Consider the following 22,169-nt stretch of genomic DNA (forward strand, 5'->3'; position numbering starts at 1 on the left):
CTCAACCGGTCCGAGCAACATGGTCGGCGTCACACAGCCCATGTTTCCTTATTGTCTAAGGCAAGTCCGACGGGTCTCCTTGAGCAACTCAAACCCTATAAATACTCCGCGAGGGGGAAGTAACAAAATTCTTCACACTCGAATTTCTGCCAAACATCTTGTTGAGATCCTTCTCTCGAGATTTTTTACGCCCCCAACGCAATCACACTAATGTTGAGCGTCAGAGCGTGCGCCAGAGGCACTGGCTCCACGCCCCAATGGCTTAACTGTTCTTTTTCTTTCAAGAACACTCACGCATAGCTGGAGCGAACTCACAAATCACACACGAGCATAGCTGGAGCGAGCTCAATAGTACAAAATTGCGACGGAAAAGTGGGGACGATCCTTGGCCAACGGATGGAGAATCTCAACAGACAAAGGGATATCTTACAGCTCCCGCAAGGCTTTGAAGCAGTTAAGAGCGATAAATCCTCCGAAAATTGGGCCCCGAAGCTATGTCAAATTCATATCTTGTTGAGATCTTTCTCGTGAGATTTGTTAAGCCCCTAACGCAATCATACTAATGTTGAGTGTTGGAGTGCGCGTCAGAGGCACTGCCTCCACGCTCTAATAGCTCAAGTGTTCTTTGTCTTTGAGGAACACTCAAGCATAGCTGGAGTGAACTCACAAATTTCACACAAGCATAGCTGGAGTGAGCTCAATAGTTCAAACTATCATTTTCCCAAACAAGAGCTTGGATTGGAGAATCTCATACCAATTTTGCCTTAGTGCGGTCACAGGGTCCGGCCCTGGATCAAACCACTCTGGTTTTAAGTGTTGATCCATCTTCGAGCATTAATAGGCATCGCAAGCTTTGTCAAAGCCGATCACCGGAGAATCGCCCAAAATATTCCAGTCAACTCAACCTTCGTTCCTCATGTGAATCCTCTGCCTATGAGGCTTGATAGGCACAACTATGTGCTCTGGCGATCTCAAATGATGCCGAGTCAAAGATCATGGACTCAAAGGAATTTTGTTTGGAACGGTTCCAATTCCTTATTTGTTCATCAATTCAATAGCATATCTGACATATCCTACTCAAGCGACGACTCGTCGTCCAAATCTTGAGTACCAAAATTGGCTTCGTTACAACCAGTTCTTGATGACTTGGTTATTTGATTCAATCTCGGGGAATATGCTTGGTCACGTCAATCGTTGTAGAAGTTCTGTGGAAGTATAGTTGACTCTCAATTGTCTAAACTCCACCAATTCCAAAGCTCGTTGCAACTCTACTTTCATCTTCAAACTACAAAAAAAGGAGAAATGTCAATCGATGAGTATGTTCTTAAGATAAAAAAAACATTGCAGATAACAACAATTTGTCTGGTCAGATTATCAATGACGATGAGCAGTTTACATCACTGGTTGACTCGGTCAAGAGTATGAGTCTGTTGTGATTAACCTTACTTCTCATCAAGGCGATCTAAGTCTACATGAAGTTCAGTTCATGCTCCAATCTCAGGAGCTGAGACTCCATGCACTGAACTCAAGCACGTCGAGGAATCATCACGGGTTGCTCGATCTGTCTGCGAATGCTGTTTCACAACAACAATTTCAGTCAACTATGGAAACTCCAATCGAAGTGGACGATTCGGAGGTAATGGTGGTGGACCATCTCGTGGAGGTGGTTGAGGTCGTGGAAGTGGCTCTAATGGTGGTTTTCAAGCGTTTTGGTTCATCTATTAACTTCTAAAAGTATGTTAAAATAATTAATGTGTTGCTCGAAGTCTAGTGTGGTTTGTCTTTTATTCATCGAAAGCTCATACACGATGCGGTTCATCCAATTCTAGTATTGAATTATTATTGTTATAAGGTCTCGTCTTTCATGGTTAGAATTTATACGGTGTTGGTAGTATCGGGTGATATATATACCTATTTTTAATAAGAGGATGTAGCTAAATAGCCAATTTAAAGTTATGAATTTGTAAAATAGACAAAGTTTGTCTTAATTTAGTGAAATAGCCAAAATATGAGTAATCTGGTGTCAAATTTTTTGTTGAAACCAAGATAATTTTTTTTTAAAGTGATACTAAATTACTTATAATAATTGTGGGGGTCAAAAATCAATTTTCTAAAAAATAATAATAAAATCATTTAAGTTGGGCTTAGCACGACCAAAGCCCAACAACAGACCCAGCTCGACTCGCGGAGGTCGGCCCAAGCCCAATTCGCCACAAGAAGAGTCGCCCGAGTTGACCCAGCGAGAGGAATCGGTCATGGTCAGATAAAAGACTCCGCCGCGAAGATCGGATCTGAGATAATTTCGACTAGCGACGTGGCAGAGACGAACCGACGAACACGTGTCCACTTCAACAAACCAGCCTCGACTATAAATAGAAGCCGATATGTCAAATTTCGCACACGCAAGCTTACAATCTTACTTTCGATCTCTTATCTCTATACTCTCTGAGTTCGCCCTCGTTGAGTTCGGCACTTCGCCATCTTCTAGTTTGTAATCTCTTCGGTTATTAATAAAAACTTCAAGCATTTATATTCGTTTTTGTCAATTTCTTTTGAATTTTCTTTGCTTCTTATACGACGTCTTCTGAAACCCATATTTATAATAAACCCATATATTATAATTTGAGATTGTTGAAATCGACATCAACAATAATCGTCAAAAATTTTAATCTTGACTGTCAAATTTTTTTTGAAAAATTTGGTTATTTTGCTATTTAATAAGTTCAAAGGGTTATTTTGTACGATTTTCCTTTTTAACATAAAAATCTCTAGCTATTATATTATATATTTTTAAAAAATATTAACTTAAGATGCAAAATGACAAAACTGTGCATAAATTGTAATCTTTGATTGCGTTTTTTTATAAATAAATATTTTATGTGGTTGATGCGTAATTTTGTCATTTTCAGTTTGCCAAGTGGAAATAATTTCTCAATATAAAGTAACCAGCCGTGGTTGATTGGTTACTATGCGTTACTGATACGTGTCATAACACGACTGTCTCTGTCCTCCTTTCAAAATGAATCAAGGAATATACTAAATTATTTTATTGTGAAGGAGCATGTGCCACAGCCTCAAAATAATCACCATTTTGTTGAATATGTAGTAATAATCTAATATGTAAAAGCATACAAAGCGATGAGGGACTTCATATTTAAAACGACATCATGAAAATGACATCATCTAAACATTGTATATCGTTTATAGACAAAAGGATGAGAAATCATATTGTAGACGAGTAAATAGAGAATATCTATTAATTTTGAATCTTAAAAGATATTTTATTTAAAAATAAATAAAATTCTCTTTCAAATAAAAATATGAATACTACAAACAAAAAGTGAGAAATAGTATAATAGCATAGCATATTGCCAGTGTTGGACTGATGAAAAATTAATAACTCCAGGGATTATGAAAAAAAACGTAGATATATAAAAAGACAACTAAATGTGTATTTTTCGGGATAAAATTTGAAATATGGATACCTAAAAACGACATGTCAATAACTACAAATTAGATTTCTTAATACCTCAAATAAAGTTTACAGGAAAATTGTTGATCTGATTAAATTGGATTATTAAGTATCAAAGACACAAATTTACACTTAAAAGACGGTATGTGTGTGCACATGTATTCACTTTATGTATTATTTCCTACAATAAATCACTTTTCTCTACTTTTGCAAAAGAAAACTTGAGAAGCTAAACTTCGCATTCGAAAACTAAGCTTTTTAAATATAGAGAAAATATCAAGAGTATCCCTCGTATTTAATCGAAATGTGAGATTTATCCCTTCGATTTTCAGAAATATCAGACATATCCGTTCAGTTTAATATAAATGACATACGACTCCCCTAAAAAATTGCTATATTGCAAATATCACCATTTTCATTTATTTTATTTTTTTAAAATTGAACTCCTCAAAATACCCTTAATGAAATAATTTTTTTTTTATTATATATACAAAAAAAAAAATTAAATTAAAAAATTTCTATATAAAAATTCAAGGATTTTTTTTATAAAGAGAGATTTTGATTTTTTTTAAATAAAATACTAGATAAATATTTATTTTACTAAGGGTATTTGAGGGAGTTCAAATTATTTTTTTGTAAAAAATAAACAAAAAAGGTGATATTTGCAATATAATATTTTTTTAGGGGAGACATATGTCATTTATATTAAACTGAAGGGATATGTCTGATATTTCTTGAAATCAAAGGGATAAATATCGCATTTCGATTAAACACGAGAGATACTCTGGATATTTTTCCTTAAACATATAAGAAAATTCAAGCTTTTAATTATGTAAAAAGTCTAAAATGTCTTTAATTTTTTTGTGAAAATTTGTTATGCAGTTTTTATCAAATAATTCAAAGTTTTTCACTTTACTTCGAAGATTTTTGTCAAAAGTTTGAAATGCCATTAAAACGTTCGAAATCATTGGATATTTCTTTTAGAAAGTTCAAAATTATAACTACTATATTGAAAAAAAAAGTTTGAAATTGTAAATTTAATTTTTTTTATCGATAAACTTGCAAATTTTCACAAAAAAATTAAAGGTATTTTCGACTTTTTACATACCTAAAAGTTTGACTTTCCTAGTTTGTCTAACATGGAGCTTGGTGTTAATTTAAGGTTACAGTTTTCTCAAATTTTCATAATTTTTCTTTTTATGATTAAAATAGAATATTTGTTTTGCAAATGAAAACAGAGAAACCAAACCTACTCTAACCTTACATTTGATTCACTGGCACTGACTACTTGTGCTGGGCAGTGGGATGGGAACTGGCTTCACTGTATAAAAACTGAGTTTGGAGTGTTTGGTTGCGAGTTTAACGTACTAGGAACAGCCAAACAGTGTCTCAAAAAAGTGTACCAAATTGGTAACTATAGTAACGCAAAAAAAGGTAATCCGATTCCAAATCCAATTGGGCTGGCTAACCAAACCCAATGACGAGATGCCATTTCAACGCTCTTTATCATCGTCTCTTTCTCTCTCCTCCCTCCTTTCTCTCTCTAAAACCTTCCCGTTTCACTTTCACTCTCTCTCCCATCTCCTCTGTTTCTTCTCGCCGGAGCTCCGCCGGGAAGTTCGTTTCCATGTCGACCTCTTCTCGGCTCCGGAACCTTGTTCCCCTAAACGCCGTTATCGCCGAGAACGCCAATAACGGCTCTGTGACTTCTTCTTCTCCGGCAACTGGTATAGCTGCTGAGTATGAAGGTATTTTGTGTTTTGGGGAAATGTAGTGAAACACTTGAATTTGGCTTCACAATCGTATTGTTGAACCAAGTGATCGGAAATTTGTTTCTGTGCGTGGTTCGAAAATTCGGCTAAGGAGCATATTGCTTTCGTGTTTGGAATTATGGACTGAGAAGTGGTTGTCTTTGATTTTATCGTTTACTTTGCGATCTGTTAAAATTAATTTTTGTGTGAGTGAAATCGAAATGTACTTGTTTGGAATTGGTTCAGTTGTGAAGCTAATTGTTTTCATGCCATCTGAATTTAATTTCAACTCTGGGAATCTGAATGATATTGGTTTTGGGCTACAAAATGCACGATTTCATGTGCAGGGCTGAAAGTATTGCACCGAGCTTACCACCGATTGTTTCCTTTAGAAAGGACTGAATGTTACTAGTTGTATTGCGGTAACAGATATCCTAATGCATCGTTTCTATATGGTATATAGTATTTCCATTATCAGCATTCAGATCTGAACCCATGTGAGCTTTTCAAAGAGTTGGATATGAGCTAATAATCGTTGATGATTGTGGATTAACGCGTAGAACTTTGTTTATTAGTCATCTTGGAAGTGAAGATAGCAAAGTGTAGTTGTATATATATATATGGAAATGAATATTACTAGTAGTGCTGCGGTTACCGATATCCTAGTTCATTCTTTCTTTATGGTATCTAGTATCGTCATTAACAATATTCAGATTTGAATGCGCGTGAGCTTTTTGAAGAGTGGAGCTAGTATTTGGATAATGATCGTGTATTAACGCGTTAAAGTTTGGTTTTTAATAATCTTGGAACAGAAGGTACATAGTGTAGTTTTTTTTTATTTATTTATGGAAATGAATTTATATTATTATTAGTTGTGGTGCGGTTATCAATATGGTGGTAGTATTGCCGTCATCAGGACACATATTTGAACCTGTGTGAGCTTTTCGAAGAGTTTAACACGAGCTAGTGATTGGTTGATGATTGTGGATTAACACATCAAAGTTTGTTGATTAATCATCTTGGAATGGAATAAAATAAAAGAAATCAAAGTGAATGATCTGAATGATTTATTGCTTTCATCATACATAGTAATAGTATGTACACGCATATTTTCAGTCTTCTTTGTGGCAGCTATAATCTAAACTTGATATTAAATGATCTTTCAAGAGAAGTTAATCCCGTTTTCCTTTTTGAAATGACACAGACGAATTGCCTTCGGAAGTAGGATATCGTATCCCTCCGCCGGAGATTAAGGACATCGTCGACGCCCCGCCTCTTCCGACATTGTCATTCTCGCCCTTCAGGGACAAAATACTCTTTCTCAAGCGGAGAGCTTTGCCTCCTTTGGCAGAACTGGCGAGACCGGAAGAAAAGTTAGCCGGTGTACGCATCGACGGAAAATGTAATACGAGGAGTCGTATGTCGTTCTATACCGGCATTGCAATCCATCAGCTAATGCCAGATGGTACGTTGGGACCGGAGAACGAGGTCCATGGCCTCCCAGACGGTGCCAAGATCAATTTTGTGACCTGGTCGCCCGATGGCCGGCATCTGTCCTTTGGTATTCGAGTTCAGGATGAGGAAAATGAGAGTAGCAAGATCAGAGTATGGCTTGCTGATGTGGAAACAGGGAAAGCGAGGCCTCTGACTGACAACCCGGATATCTGTTTGAATGCCGTTTTTGACAACTTCGTTTGGTTGAATAATTCTACTCTGCTAGTGTCCACGATACCTTTATCTAGGAAAGGCCCTCCTAAGAAACCTGTCATTCCCTTTGGCCCAAAGATCCAATCTAATGAGCAAAAGAGTGTTATTCAAGTTAGAACCTTCCAGGATTTGCTCAAGGATGAGTATGATGCGGATTTGTTTGACTACTACGCAACAAGTCAACTTATTCTGGCTTCCTTGGATGGGACAGTGAAGGAAGTTGGCCCTCCGGCTGTGTATACATCGATGGACCCTTCCCCTGATGAGAAGTACGTTCTGATTAGTTCACTTCATCGACCATATTCTTTCAATGTGCCTTGTGGAAGATTTCCAAAGAAAATTGATCTTTGGACAGCCGATGGAAGGTTTATTAGAGAGCTTTGTGATCTCCCCCTTGCAGAGGATATCCCTATTGCCTCCAGTAGTGTGAGGAAAGGTGTGCGCTCCCTAAATTGGAGGGCAGATAAACCATCTTCCCTGTACTGGTATATACCGCAAAAACTATGTCTACAATATAAGTTTATATATATGTGAGTATATAAACTAATAGATTTTGCATATAACTTCAAAAGATAATGGTGTTTCATTTATAACTTTTAGGGTCGAGACTCAAGACGGAGGAGATGCTAAAGTTGAAGTATCCCCTCGTGATATAGTTTACACACAACCCGCTGAGCCACTGGAAAATGAAGAGCCAGAAATCCTGCACAAGCTTGATCTTCGTTATGGGTATGAAGTGAATGATCACCGTTCTTCGAGAATTAAAACGCTAACTTAGTATCTGAATCTATTTGGTACTCTTACATCTTTACAGAGGAATCTCTTGGTGTGATGACTCGCTGGCTTTAGTTTATGAATCATGGTATAAAACACGGAGAGTGCGAACTTGGGTTATTTCTCCCGGATCAAAGGATGTGAGCCCTCGAATACTATTCGACAGGTCTTCAGAAGACGTTTACTCTGATCCCGGCTCACCCATGTCGCGAAGAACTCCTGCTGGGACTTACGTAATTGCTAAGTTTAAGAAAGAAAATGACGAAGGCACATACGTCTTATTAAATGGAAGTGGTGCTACTCCAGAAGGAAACATCCCATTCTTAGATTTATTTGAGATGTAAGTTCTTCAACTAACTTGTTTCTTTTTATTTCTTCCCTAAAATTTATTAAACAGTATTTTGATCTAAACCGAAAATTCTCCCAGAAACACAGGAAGCAAAGAGAGAATATGGAACAGCGACAAAGAAAAGTACTTTGAGTCTGTCGTTGCTTTGATGTCTGACGAGAAAGAAGGAGATCTACGCCTTGATCAGCTGAAAATCTTGACTTCCAAAGAGTCAAAGACGGAAAACACCCAATATTATATCCTTAGCTGGCCAGAGAAGAAAGCATGTCAAATCACAGATTTCCCTCATCCTTATCCGCAACTAGCATCATTGCAGAAAGAGATGATCAGATACCAGAGGAAGGACGGAGTTGATCTCACTGCGACACTATACCTTCCACCAGGCTATGACCCCTCAAAAGATGGTCCTCTACCATGTCTGATCTGGTCTTACCCCGGAGAATTTAAAAGCAAAGAGGCTGCTGGTCAAGTCCGTGGCTCTCCCAATGAATTTGCCGGGATTGGTCCCACGTCAGCTCTCCTTTGGCTGGCTAGAAGGCATGAACCACCTTTTATTTTGTCTTCTACCTTTAGTAATTAGGTTTTAACTGGTCGGTCAATTTCTCACGGGTCGAAAGTCTCGCAGGTTTGCTATCCTATCCGGGCCAACGATACCAATTATTGGTGAGGGCAAAGAGGAGGCAAATGATAGGTAAATCTCTTCCTTGACGAAAACTTGTATCTTGATTATTACAGTCTTTGAGTCACCTCAGAGATATTGTTTCTCTTCCGAATAATCAATCAAAGCATCGTTTCACTTTCATCAGTTATGTGGAGCAGCTGGTAGCTAGTGCCGAGGCTGCTGTCGAGGAAGTCATCCGCCGAGGAGTAAGCTTTCCAATATGCCGAAATACGTCTGTTGTCACTTGTCAGCAATTTCAAATGCCCATTATTTTCAACTGAACTCTTGTATGTATAACAAGGTGGCTCATCCGAATAAAATTGCTATTGGAGGACATTCTTATGGGGCATTTATGACTGCAAACCTCTTGGCACACGCCCCTCATCTTTTCTGCTGCGGAGTTGCTCGCTCTGGCGCCTACAACAGAACACTCACACCGTTTGGGTTTCAGGTTCGTTCACTACTAATTTTCTTTCTACGCAATTTATTACTTTTTGAGTATCTCATCTCATTTGGAAGGTTAGAGCGCTTACCATTGACCTAGCCCCTCTCTTGTCCATTTTACGGCGCATGTTGATTTCAGTTCTTATATGATTCATTGCTTTTAACATTTGTGTTTTGTTTATATTTTCATATCTTGCTTATCCATTTATATTTTGTTCATGCAGAACGAGGACCGAACTCTTTGGGAAGCTACCAGTGTTTACGTAGAGATGAGCCCGTTCATGTCGGCTAATAAAATCAAGAAGCCAATTCTCCTAATCCACGGAGAAGAAGATAACAATCCCGGGACTTTGACAATGCAGGTGAAAGCATCATGAAGCTCTATTATTCCCTTTACATTGCAGCATCTTCTTATATTCTGACGTACCCGAGTTTTGGTTTATGTTGTCCTACACAGTCGGATAGATTCTTTAATGCTCTGAAAGGTCATGGCGCTCTGTGCCGGCTTGTGATCCTTCCCTTTGAGAGCCACGGATACGCCTCCCGAGAGAGCATTTTGCACGTGCTTTGGGAAACTGATAGATGGTTGCACAAACACTGTGTCTCCAACTCCACGACCGAGGGTAAAGAGATTGTGGGCTCTGAGGCCGTCGATTCCGAAACCAACAAAGTCTCTGCCAGTGGAGGTGGCGAAGGAGAGGCAGAAGAGTCGAGTTTTGGCCCAAGATCATTGTTATGGTAAAGTCTCTCAGTTGTATAAAAACTTTATTTGTTTGTTAATTTTTGAAGGTCTTAAAGGACAATCTCATTTCATCTCGCCTTATGACCATTTAAATGATGACAATATGCAGAGTCAAGGCTTGTCTTTATGGCTGGTCGACCGTTGAAACCTGGAGCGCCAAGGATTCAGTATATGCAAAAATGTCAACTTTTGTTTTATTTATTTGAGAAGAGAACTCGTAAAACATGTATTAAATTGACCATACAACAGGTTATAGAGCCTGAATATTTTATCGCCCTCCCAATGGAAAATTGGGCCAGCCGTGGCTTCGGCTTCTCCTGATTGTTTGTAATAATAATAATGAAAAGCTCATCTTCTTCCAAACAGTGTAACTACAGGTCTTGTACCATCTCTATCTTATTCATCAATAAATCAGTTGTGTAATGTGCTAATTAATCACAATAAAGTCGAACGAGAAGACAGAAAGTAAGAAGCAAAATGTAGATTCAGATTTCTATCTGAAAGATAGTTATGAATGCATAAAAAATATAAAATTCCACAACTGTGTAGAGAGAATTTCTTATTTAAAAAAAAAAAAAAAAAAAAAAAAAAAAACCCAAAGCCACAAAGCTCAAGATTAGATTCCGACACAAACCCAAAAAATGACCACAAAAGGGAGGCGAGATGAAATGTTTTTACTCTTCTTGGTCGACGACAACACTGATCTCGCCCTTCTCCAACAAGTCGTAGAACGTCCTGACTCTCCTCTGCTCGTTCCAGTGATGCATTTTCCAGAGGAACCCACAGCCCAATGCCAGCACTGCTCCAATGCACAGCTCCTTCACCACGCTCGGCTGCCCTTTCAGGGTCGCGTGAGCAATCTTGTGACCCGCCATTCCAGCCTTTTTTAAAATTAACTGCAACTCCGAAAATTTTCTTATAAACCAGTGTTTACTAACTAAAACCAAGCCTAATCACGTAAACCCATGTTGATAATTAATAAAGAGAATCGGCCCATGACATAAACAAGCCTAAAAACCAAAACCCGAGTTTTCTTACTTATACATATTTGGATGAAATCAGTCACTTTATTTTGTTGGCATAAGAAGAGGTTTTATATCTAATCTGAGACTATACAAATATTTAATAATCTAGATTTATATTTTTCCGAGCCCCAGTTTTGTGAGCATTTACAATATTTTTAAATGGCTTTTTCTCCATTTCTGCAAAATGCGAATCCATAATTTATGGGATTTGAATGGAAAATTCCGTCCATGCTGAGGATTAAAAATTTGTCTATTTAATGACACAAGCAAGCCTGAAAACTAATCTGCAACTCTAAAGAAAAATAAAAGACCAAAATATCACTCCAGTGTTGCCCCAATACCAAGCTTAAAAACGAATCGTGTGCCTGTTTTCCTTTCCTAAACACATAGCAAATGAAACCAACATTCATGACACAAACAAGCCTAAAACAGTTCTTATTTATTTTCTTTTACGCATTCATCATGAGCCAAGTATTAACAATTTAATTTTCGAAGGACTAATCAAACCAGTCTCTGAGTGTTTATCGCTTTGTTCAAGACTTGTAAATTGCTTGTACTCGAGCATAAAAAAATTTGGGTCTTTTTATAAATTTTTAATTCTCTAAAAACAAAGGGGTTATAATACATTAGCCTCTTTCGCTATATCATATACACACAGATATACAAACAAAGAACATTTGTGAATTCATAGCACATCTAGAGAAAATATATGGATTACGGTTATACACTGTTCACCAAGCCACAAACTCAAAATAGAACTTACAATCACTAATGATTTGGTCGAGATTAATTTTTCTGATAAATTTTCATAATTTGCTGTGTCAAAAACTTCAAGAGCAAGTGAAACCCTAGAAATTCAGATAATTTTTTTTCACCGCAGAGGAAGTGGATTTCAACGATTTCTTGAAAATAAAACAAACGAGGTTCAAACATAAACAAGATAGAAGGAAAATTTAAAAACACTGAGGGAAATCGTTGAAATTGAGAAGATCAATCACCGACTACTTTAAAAACATAAAAAATTTATCGTGTGATTATCAGAGAACAAAATTCTTAACAGAGAAAAGGGATCCAAAAATCAAAGTTAGGGTTAGTTCGTTTACCAGAGAAGCACGGAGGATTTCGGAACGTCGAAGCGTAGAGAGATTCAATGAGGAATAATCGAGACGAAGAAAAAGAATCGACTAAAGAGGGCTTTCAGTCTGATCCAAGGCTGGATTCATTTTACCTCACTTATGGGCCTTGATGACGAAAAGATCTTTGGGCTTGGAATGAGCCCACGTCCTCACGCATATTAGACTTTGGATTCATTTCTCGTAGAATTTTGGAATTTGGACAGAAATAAATAAGAGTAATTTGATTTTTTTTTCTTTTTTTTAAAATATCTTTTATATATATATATATATATATATATATATATATATATATATATATCCTGGTGTTTAATCGAAATGTTGCGATTATTCTCAAAATTCTTATAAATATCAAATGTATCCATTCATATTACTATTTATAGCATGTTTATACCCTAAAACTCATTTATATATCAAATATACCCTTTAAGTTTAAACTAACATTTTATTTTATTGACTTAACTTGTTTAAAATATAAAATGTCTATAATAATTTTACTGAGATCACCTATTTATTTTTCATTTTATTAAAAAAAATATAAGTGAATACTAACACTTATGGACACATGGCGTGTAGAGACTTGACCACGTGCCTTCAAATACGTGGGATTGGTGGTAAAATATTCCTCTTAACAAGTGAAGAACATGATAATCGATTTCTCAAGCACTTGGACACTTTTGTAGACGGAATATAGTTTGTCTTGGTACCCAATATTTGTGTGAGAGAGAGAGAGTGTGAATTTTTCTTTCCCCCCATTCTAGAGATAATGGAAGTAGATTGTTCTTCTTTTTTGTATAATATTGAATGAGTGCATTGATTTGATTTCTCGTGGTTCTTGATTTGAATCTCAAAAATGTTTTTTTGCGAGAGAAATAGTTGAGTAGAGAATTTGGCATAGTCTAGATAGAGAGAGAGAGAGAGAGAGAGAGAGTTCGCCAGCCCATTGACATATGTTTGTCCTAAGTATTTATAGTGAGGTGATAATTGGGGTAGATTTGTCATTTACTAGGGTCTTCCTTCCAGGTCCGGGGTCGACGCCAGCCTACCCTGTTGTGGTCAAGGCGGGCCTCATTTGTTGAGACGGAAGGGGGTTGCCTTTAGCTCAGGTAGAGGCAAGCCTCACTTGTTGAGATGGAAGAGGGTTGCCTTTTTGCTGACGTATCAACACAAATCCATTTCACACATTTATTTCTTCTTCTTCTTCCACGAAACTCACAAAACTCCAAGAACATTGTCATTGTTTTCTTGGGCCCCCGGAGCAATCTCCAAGCTCATCATAAGATGGACGTTTTTTTTAATAAATAAAATGAAAAAATAAATGGAGATATTAAAAAAAATGAAATATAAGTAGAATATTCGATCAAGGGTATTATGGGCATTTCATATTTTTTTAATGATAAAGTCAACTAAAAATTATGATTATATTTGATTCAACAAAACTTTTTAGGATATAAATATGTTATATATAATAATTTGAAGAGATATATGTGATATTTCTAAAAACTGTAGAAATAATTGCTAAATTCCCAATTTTTTTTTTTATTTGGTTCTTTTCTTCTCTTTCTCTCTTTAATCTTTCTCTTATTTCATTAAGATTTTTTTCTTATTTCCTAGTCTTTCCGAACCCATATTTCCTTGATTTACCATACGCTACAAATTGGAGCCACTAAAGTCGTCTCCCAACTTAAAATGCTAGGGTCTTAACACCATATATACAACAACAAAATGTCAAACTCACAATAATTGATGTTCTTCGAAAATCTAGGTGAAATGAAAATGAAAAATAATATTTAATTAATAGAAAATAATAAATAAATAAAAGAGGAGACCTATAACTAAAGAGAGGACGGTAGAGAGTCCAAGTAGTCTTGAGATGGTCGGTTAAAGTACCCAACCAAACGCTTCTCGCCAAAACTATTTCGAGGACCGGTCTATTAAGTCCTCAAAGCTAGCTATTTACCCCAAGGCAAGTTCCAACATCAAATCCAATAGGATGAACTTGGTTTGAGGATGAGAAATCATGAAAGCCGGTGCCACACAGAAAATCTCTAGTCGTTAATAGGTGTAGATGCTATCCAGTGTCACACTCAAACCTCTTTTCTTTAATTTAATTGATCCAGAGGGAACGAAGGTGGTTAGTGTTTGTTGAAGAGAATGTTCAAAGTAATTCCAAACATGTACTCGAAATGAAACTACATCAAGGTCAAGGAGTACACAGTGGCCGGTTAGTAGGTGTTATTAAGTCGCTATGGAAGCCATAAGACATATAATGATGCAACTCAAGAGGAAAAAAGAGTTTTAAACCACCCGGGTCATAACACCAAGAAAAGTTCAATATCACAAGACACGTCGAAAATGCAGGGGTGTTTCTCAAAACTTAATATAAAAAGGCTGATGATAATAATCAAAGATACAATCGAAGTTGGGACATTATGATCGAAAGCATTCAAACTTTAGAAGAAATTAAAAAAGCATTCAAAACTTCCTAATTGCAAATTGACATCAAACTCTCAATTTTTCACTAAACAATATATCTATTGGGACTTGACGTGCTCTTGAACAACATGAAGACCCTCAGTCTCTTCGCCGTAATCCTGCACAACGCACCAACCCAGATATCAATTAGCCACAAAAAAACAAAAATATTAGAAATAAAACTAAACTGTTTAATACCGGCAATAATAACATAATTAAAGATAAACGCAAGATTTGCGACGAAGATCGGTTCACATACCTTTACAACGAGGCACGAGCAACCAACCACCTTCCTTGCTTTACCTTCAGCATCAATCTTGCATAGCTGTAATGTGAAAACCAAAACAAACTTTGATATCAACAGACACAGCATTGTCTTCAAACAAGAACACCAACAATAAAAGTAACACAACACTCCAATTTAATTGGGTTTAGAGATGGAACATAACATTTCTACTTGAAAGGCTAATCTTAGTTTTATTACCATTAAACCTATGTTAACAAAAAACTTGGAATAAAACCATTTTTTCCCAACATTTATCTACCAACACAAGCACCATTTTGATCCTATTCAGCAAAAATAGGCCTTAAATGAAAGCTTCCAAACTATATAAGCTTCTAAATGTTATTTTTATTATCATTTTGGTTTATTACCAGTTTGTTGTCCAAAAATTTAATTAAAACCCGATAGTTCTTCTTGACATTTATTACATTCAACGGAAGAAAAAAACAAGGCTTTAAATGAAGGCTCAAAAGCTTACCCCGGCCCATTCACCGAGGGTCTTGGCATTGGGGACGGCAATCAACTTAACGTTGTGGTCGGCACAGAGAGCCTTGATGAGCTTGACGACGTCAGTCTGGTCACAGTCCTCGGCCATGACACAGAGCTGGGCCGTGTGCTTCTCAATGGCCTTCGAGCACTCGCGAAGCCCGCGAACGAGGCCTCCGTGGGCCAGCGACTTCCTCAGCACCAACTGGAGGCCCGTCATCAAGTCCATCGGCTCTCCCAACGCCGCCGCCGCCGGGGCCTCCACAGCTGGGGCAACAGCTCCGTCTTCTCTGTTCAAACCCCAACACATAATGTTAACACATTGTAAAACAAGTTTCCAAATATAGCTTGTACATTACACCAAAAAACCACATCTTGAATGACTCTCTATGTTTACTTTTAAATATTGATCTTGCATATGCATCATCAAACTTGTAGGTTTAACTACTACAAACACGCAAAATAATATTAAGAGCCTAATACCAACTAGGGTTGCTAGCAGAACAGAACAGTACACTGATCAACAACTTTCGTAATAAGCAGGCTAAATTATTGATCAAGCATCATCAAATTGAGAGGCTTTATTAACAACAAACCAAAATCTCTCTCTCTCTCTCTCACTGAACCCTAGTTGTATCTATTTATACTGAAATATAGTTAAAATAACTAAATATGTGAATTAATAAATAAAATTAATAGTTTACTCGTCCGAATCAAACATGGCTAGACTATAAATAAATATACCTTTTTTTCTTGATATCCAGGATAAAATGCAATTATCGCGTAAATTTAAAAGGGCCACATTAAAATAACTACGTAACCAGTAGTCTATAATACTCTTGTAATCTCATTATACAAATTATAAGCAAAAATGATAAATAAAAAATAGGAATTATACGAGTATAAGAATCCGCTACATACCCTGACATTCTTGCTAAGATTATCGGATCGGGAAGCTCTGTAAACATGAAAAAAAAGGATCAAAACAGAGAAACGTAAGTCAGATTGTGATATACGAATAAAAGAAGAGAAATATAATTGAGTTAAATCCGAATCAATGGGAGAGAAAAAAAAAGTACAGTAGTGGAGAACAACTGATTATGAGCGAGTGAACACGAATCGTAGAGAAATTACCTGAAAATAAAACCGAAGAGATTTAGTCGGAAGCAACAGCAACGCGGCTTTGTTATGAACAAATAAATCCCGAGAGTCAAAACCCTAGCTAAATGGACTACCAAACTGATGGGCTTCTTATTTATTGGGTCTAAATTATTGGGCCAAACAAATTGAAGTGAACTCTCTTCTTTTTTTTCCTCGGAAAAATAGAAAAATCACAGTAATAAGCAAAATTGTTATATGACACTTTTTTTTTTTTTTTTGAAGGCAGCTTTGCTGCAGTGGGGATTAAACCCACGACCTCCACACAAGAGCCGGTGTAGAATTACCACTAGACTATCCTAGGTACCACTTATATGACATGTTTCACATCGAAAATTTTGTGTTGGCCACTAATGAGAAATTTAATAAATGGGTCAAGCGACTATATAGTCAAATAGAACTTAAGCTTTTACAAAATAGCCATAGTTTGTCAACTATAAGCAAACTAGTCCAAGTAAGATTAATCTAGGCTGGATTAAATTTAATCCCAACGAACTATAAAGACAGAATGTAAGCTTTATGAAGACTGGATTAAAATTAATCGAGACATGATTAAAAGTCATAGTACTCTCAATTGGCTGCTATACCTAATGAAACTATGGCTATTTTGCAAAAGTCATAGTTTGAATTGGCTACTTCATACCATTTTTCCTTATATAAAATATTTACTAAAAAATTATAAAAAAAGTAATTAAGGAAAAAAAATAAGATAAAAATCATTTTTTTCCTCTATTCTCTCTCTCTCTCTCTCTCCATCAATTCTCTTTTTCTCCACCATTAGTAATGTCGTTCATGCGAGCTCAATTCATGTCGTTCTCGACCAGTTCCCCACCTACCTTGATCAGACCCAGTTCCTCTCCTACCTCCACTCGTGTTTTTCTTTTAATTTTTTCATCAAACATTTTATAAATAATCAAATCTTCATTGCGACATGTGTAATTTTGTTAAGAAATAACGTTGAAGTAGTATTGGTGTAACAGAAAATAAACAATCGGTAGTTTTGCAGCAACAAAAAAAAAAAAAAAAAAAAAAAAAAAATAATAGACATTTAAGTGTACGAAATGAAAAATGTTAAGTATTTATGTCGCTATTTACTCATAAATAAATAGTTATACCTACTTATTAAAAAAGTAGTTTGTACTTTATTTGTATTTTATATCATTTCTTAGCTTTTACTTATTTGTTAGTTTTTATTTTTATTTTTTTTAATTTTTTTATTTGATAGAATTGCTTATTTGTAAGTTACTCAATTATAATAAAGGAAGTTATTGTATAGTCAAAAAAGAAATTAAATGTATATCATCAAATTGTGACATGAAGATAAATGAATAATGCTATAAATCATAAGTCCCAGTTTTCATGCAAAAAATAAATAATAAATAAATAAATAGTATTGAGAAAGAGAGAGTTAATATTTATTTATAAATATAATATTAAAAATATAGACAAAATGAAAAATACTATTAAAAAAATAGAAAGGGGGAGGAAAGTGTTGATGGATAGTTACGTAAGAACATGACCTAAAACTAACATAACGTCCAAAAAATAGACGGAGGGGAAACAAAAAGAGGTGTGAACTACAAAGGGGAAACAGAGGGGGTGCCTCTGTTTACCTCTCCGACGCTCAACATTAGTAGGATTGAGGTGGATATAGAGGGTTTAGAGGTGGTGAGAGGCCAAAGATGAGCGAAACGAGTGAAGTACGAGTTCGACAGCGTTTCGGGACTCAAAATTGGATTACCTGTGTCGGGGGGTGAACACCTGTATTTATAGATGACCAAGGGGTGTTTGAGGAATCCCTTGGCCGAGGGAAGACTCTAGAGCCGGCCATTGGCCGAGGGGAGACTCTAGAGTCGGCCAATGGCCGAGGGAAGACTCTAGAGCCGGCCATGGCCGAGGGAAGACTCTAGAGTCGGCCATTGGCCGAGGGAAGACTCTAGAGTCGGCCAATGGCCGAGGGAAGACTCTAGAGCCGGCCATTGGCCGAGGTTGAGCTCGTCAGGCCGAGGCCGAGCTGAGGCCGAGGTCGAGCTCGTCAGGCCGAGGTCAAGCTGAGGCCGAGGTCGAGCTCGCCAGGCTGAGGTCGAGCTGAGACCGAGGTCAAGCTCGCCAGGCCGAGGTCGAGTTGAGGCCGAGGTCGAGCTCGCCAGGCCGAGGTCGAGCTCGCCAGGCCGAGGTCGAGCTCGTCAGGCCGAGGTCGAGCTGAGGCCGAGGTCGAGCTCGCCAGGCCGAGGTCGAGCTCGCCAGGCTGAGGTCGAGCTGAGACCGAGGTCGAGCTCGCCAGGCCGAGGTCGAGCTCGCCAGGCCGAGGTCGAGCTCGTCAGGCCGAGGTCGGGCTGAGGTCGAGCTGAGGCCGAGGTCGAGCTCGTCAGGCCGATCTTTGGCCTCTTGGCCATGGGACCCCGCGGGCGCCGTCGACCCGGAACGGACCGACAACATTAGCCCCCCGAGTTTGCGATCGAGCGTAGGTCGAGTGGAAACTCAATGCTTACGCCGCCGTGTGGACGGGGGACGAACGCTCTCGGGTTTGCGAGCGCGCCGCAAAAGGGCCTTTAATGCATCGCGAGGGAAAGCCTCTGTGCGTCGCGAGGGACGGCCTTTGTTTCGGGCTGATCGTGCGTGGCTTATTTTCTCGACCTACCAATGAAGGCGTGATCGATTTGCACGGCTTTACTGTGCGTGGCTTATTTTCTCGACCTACCCATGAATGCGTGATCGATTAGCACGACTTTATTGTGCGTGGCTTATTTTCTCGACCTACCAATGAAGGCGTGATCGATTAGCACGACTTTATTGTGCGTGGCTTATTTTCTCGACCTACCAATGAAGGCGTGATCAATTTGCACGACTTGGGCCTCGGGGGGCCTTGGTGTCACGTTTGTGTGACCGGGTTTCCCGCGGACGCTGGCTAGACCAGGTACGTCCGGCGGACGCAAGCCTTTGAAACCCATTTGTAACTCGCTGCCTGTCGGCGCACGAGCTGGGCGGCGAGCGCGGTGCCATATTTTTGTGGACATGTTTCCCGTGGACGCTGGCTAGACCAGATACGCCCGGCGGACGCAAGCCTTTGAAACCCATTTGAAACTCGCTGCCTTTCGGCTCACGAGCTGGGCGGCAAACGCGGAGCCACATTTGCGTGGCGAGGTTTCCCGTGGACGCTGGCTAGACCAGATACTCCCGACGGACGCAAGCCTTTGAAACCCATTTGAAACTCGCTGCCTTTCGGCTCACGAGCTGGGCGGCGAGCGCGGAGCCACATTTGCGTGGCGAGGTTTCCCGTGGACGCTGGCTAGACCAAATACGCCCGGCGGACGCAAGCCTTTGAAACCCATTTGAAACTCGCTGCCTTTCGGCTCACGAGCTGGGCGGCGAGCGCGGACTCGGGACTCAACTCGAGGACTCATGTAGAGCCTGCACGAGGAGTTACGTGAAGAGTCGGCACGAGGAGTATCAGTCGACTCGTGGACTCGAACTCGACTCGAGGAATGAACTCATCCCGAGGAGACATGTAGAGTCGGCACGAGGAGTATCAGTCGACTCGCGGACTCGGGACTCAACTCGAGGACTCATGTAGAGCCTGCACGAGGAGTTACGTGAAGAGTCGGCACGAGGAGTGTCAGTCGACTCGTGGACTCGAACTCGACTCGAGGAATGAACTCATCCCGATGAGACATGTAGAGTCGGCACGAGGAGTATCAGTCGACTCGTGGACTCGAACTCGACTCGAGGAATGAACTCATCTCGAGGAGACATGTAGAGTCGGCACGAGGAGTATCAGTCGACTCGTGGACTCGAACTCGACTCGAGGAATGAACTCATCCCGAGGAGACATGTAGAGTCGGCACGAGGAGTATCAGTCGACTCGCGGACTCGGTACTCAACTCGAGGACTCATGTAGAGCCTGCACGAGGAGTTACGTGAAGAGTCGGCACGAGAAATATTAGTTGACTCGTGGACTCGAACTCAACTCGAGGAATGAACTCATCTCGAGGAGAAATGCGGAGTCAGCACGAGGAGTATCAGTCGACTCGTGGACTCGGTACTCGACTCGAGGAGTGAACTCGACTCGAGGAGATATGTACAGGGTGTGTTTCTCTTTGGGACCTCCGGCCTGACCATCGGCCCCCTGAGATTTTGCTACACTTTTTTTTTTGTTTGTTGTTTTTTTTTCTTTTTTGAGCGAGTGAGTTTTAGTTTCGTTGAGCATTGTTTCCCATTAGCCCCCCGAGTTTCTTGTGTACTCGTAGAGGAGACTAGAAATTATAATGCAACAAGATAAAGGCTTGGAGGCGAAATGTAATCTAATTACCATGTCGAAATAGTAAAAAATTACATTCCCAGGCCATTCGCCTTATTGAAATTGTCCTTAAACCGAAAATAAAATGATACGACGAGAACGGGAGCGGGCTTCTACTGTAGTACCAGCTTCCGCAGCTTGACCGAGCTAGAGGATGGTGCTCACCATCTTTGCCTTCCCTTTCCCGTCCACTCCTTGGATGTAGCACATCCTCGCCATCGATTGGTCTCCCAACATGATGGCAATCCCCTTCTCAGTCGGGAACTTCATCATCAGGTGATAGGTGGACGTTATGGCCTTCAACCGGTTGAGAGTCGGGCGGCCGATGATGATGTTGTACGCCGAGGGCTGGTCCACAACTAGGAAGGATACGATGCGAGCGACCTCGAGCCCCCCCGACGTTCCGAAGGTGACCGGGAGGTCGATGGTTCCCTCTGTCATGACCCTCTCCCCTGAGAAGCCGAAGAGCGGGGTCGAGATCGGGGTCGGTCTCATTCCGAATAGCTTCATCCTGTCCAGTGCCGACTTAAAAATTATATCGGCCGAGCTCCCGTTGTCGATGAGGATTCTTCGGATGAGGTTGTTGGCGACCGGGGCCGAGACGACTATCACGTCGTTGTGCGGGTGGAGGACCCGCACCGCCTCTTGGCCGGTGAAGAACATGGACTCGAATGGGGTCGGAGGAGGAGCCTCGTATGTGTGGTTGGTGTAGTGCGTTATTTTCCCTTGGGAAACTTCACGCACGTACTTCTTCCTTTGCGTGGCCGAGTCTCCGTACTCCGGACCGCCCATGATCGAGCCCACAATGTGCAGTTGCGAGCTCTCCGGTTCTTCAATTGCCGCTCGGTCCGTGACGGTCACCGTCGTCGGACCTTTTTTTCCTTGCCGCGGGCGCCCTTCGTGCGCCGCGGCCGTCCCGATTGGTCTAAGGACGTACTCTTTCAGCTTCCCATCCTGAATGAGGGCTTCGATCAGGCGCTTGAGCTGGTAACACTCGGACGTCGGGTGCCCATGGTCTTGGTGGTACTCACAGAACTTGCTTCGGTCCCGCTTCGCAGGATCCTTCGTGAGTGGAGCGGGGCTTCCTAGTTCGTCGCGGTGCAAAGCTAGGATCCGCTCTCGCGAAGTGTTCAGAGGGGTGAATTCCGAGAACGTTCGGAAGCTATCGACGTGTGTGGGTCTAGGACCCGGGCGGGAGCGGTCGCCAGGGGCCTGGCCTCCCTTGCACCTCTTCCTTCGAGGGTCGGGACGATCTTCGTCTTGACTGTCACGGCGGTGACTGTTCTGCCCCTCCGCCCCCCGACCATCCCGGCCGTCGAGGTAGTCCTCGATTCCCATGTAGGTGCGGGCTCTCGACATAAGCTCCGCCATGTCCCGCGGGACCCTTCCAACAATAGACTTGAGGAAGTCGC

At 40.1% G+C, this 22,169-nt stretch overlaps 3 protein-coding genes across 4 annotated transcripts; 1 reads left to right on the plus strand and 2 right to left on the minus strand.

Moving 5' to 3' along the window:
* Positions 1–4,802: 4,802 nt before the first annotated feature.
* On the plus strand, positions 4,803–10,331 carry LOC149389901 (Prolyl oligopeptidase family protein). The gene is made up of 11 exons (XM_089623603.1): positions 4,803–5,220; positions 6,428–7,415; positions 7,531–7,659; positions 7,745–8,044; positions 8,132–8,590; positions 8,679–8,744; positions 8,860–8,920; positions 9,016–9,165; positions 9,383–9,520; positions 9,616–9,896; positions 10,010–10,331. Coding segments are annotated over exons 1-11 (2,844 nt in total). The 5' UTR covers positions 4,803–4,949; the 3' UTR covers positions 10,011–10,331.
* Positions 10,332–10,471: 140 nt separating this feature from the next.
* LOC149389902 (Cytochrome c oxidase subunit Vc family protein) lies at positions 10,472–10,794 on the minus strand. Its single transcript, XM_089623606.1, has one exon. It carries the CDS (start codon positions 10,773–10,775, stop codon positions 10,575–10,577), a length of 201 nt encoding a protein of 66 aa, XP_089479732.1. The 5' UTR covers positions 10,776–10,794; the 3' UTR covers positions 10,472–10,574.
* Positions 10,795–14,331: 3,537 nt separating this feature from the next.
* LOC149389903 (small ribosomal subunit protein eS12-like) lies at positions 14,332–16,557 on the minus strand. Of its 2 annotated transcripts, none has more exons than XM_089624066.1 (5): positions 16,437–16,557; positions 16,224–16,260; positions 15,295–15,592; positions 14,793–14,858; positions 14,332–14,652 (listed from the first exon to the last, which is right to left on the minus strand). In XM_089624066.1, exons 2-5 carry the CDS (start codon positions 16,229–16,231, stop codon positions 14,593–14,595), a joined length of 432 nt encoding a protein of 143 aa, XP_089480192.1. In that variant the 5' UTR covers positions 16,232–16,260; positions 16,437–16,557; the 3' UTR covers positions 14,332–14,592. The 2 variants fall into 2 exon arrangements, with proteins under 2 accessions (XP_089480192.1, XP_089480193.1); XM_089624067.1 differs by lacking the exon at positions 16,437–16,557 and adding an exon at positions 16,382–16,403.
* Positions 16,558–22,169: the final 5,612 nt, after the last annotated feature.

The sequence above is a fragment of the Urtica dioica genome, chromosome 8 (genome assembly GCF_054948205.1).
Source record: "Urtica dioica subsp. dioica isolate 48M chromosome 8, U.dioica_male_clone48M_v1_H2, whole genome shotgun sequence".
In the NCBI taxonomy this organism is placed as follows: domain Eukaryota; kingdom Viridiplantae; phylum Streptophyta; class Magnoliopsida; order Rosales; family Urticaceae; genus Urtica; species Urtica dioica.

Excerpts from the sequence above, each read along its gene's own strand:
- LOC149389901 (XM_089623603.1), top strand. The coding sequence starts at position 4,950 with ATGACGAGATGCCATTTCAACGCTCTTTATCATCGTCTCTTTCTCTCT. Across the intron at positions 7,416-7,530 it reads AAACCATCTTCCCTGTACTG|GGTCGAGACTCAAGACGGAG; the intron begins GTATATACCGCA and ends TATAACTTTTAG. Across the intron at positions 7,660-7,744 it reads AAGCTTGATCTTCGTTATGG|AGGAATCTCTTGGTGTGATG; the intron begins GTATGAAGTGAA and ends ACATCTTTACAG.
- LOC149389902 (XM_089623606.1), bottom strand. The coding sequence starts at position 10,775 with ATGGCGGGTCACAAGATTGCTCACGCGACCCTGAAAGGGCAGCCGAGC.
- LOC149389903 (XM_089624066.1), bottom strand. Across the intron at positions 14,859-15,294 it reads CCCTCGGTGAATGGGCCGGG|CTATGCAAGATTGATGCTGA; the intron begins GTAAGCTTTTGA and ends TTCACATTACAG. Across the intron at positions 14,653-14,792 it reads GCTCGTGCCTCGTTGTAAAG|GATTACGGCGAAGAGACTGA; the intron begins GTATGTGAACCG and ends TGCGTTGTGCAG.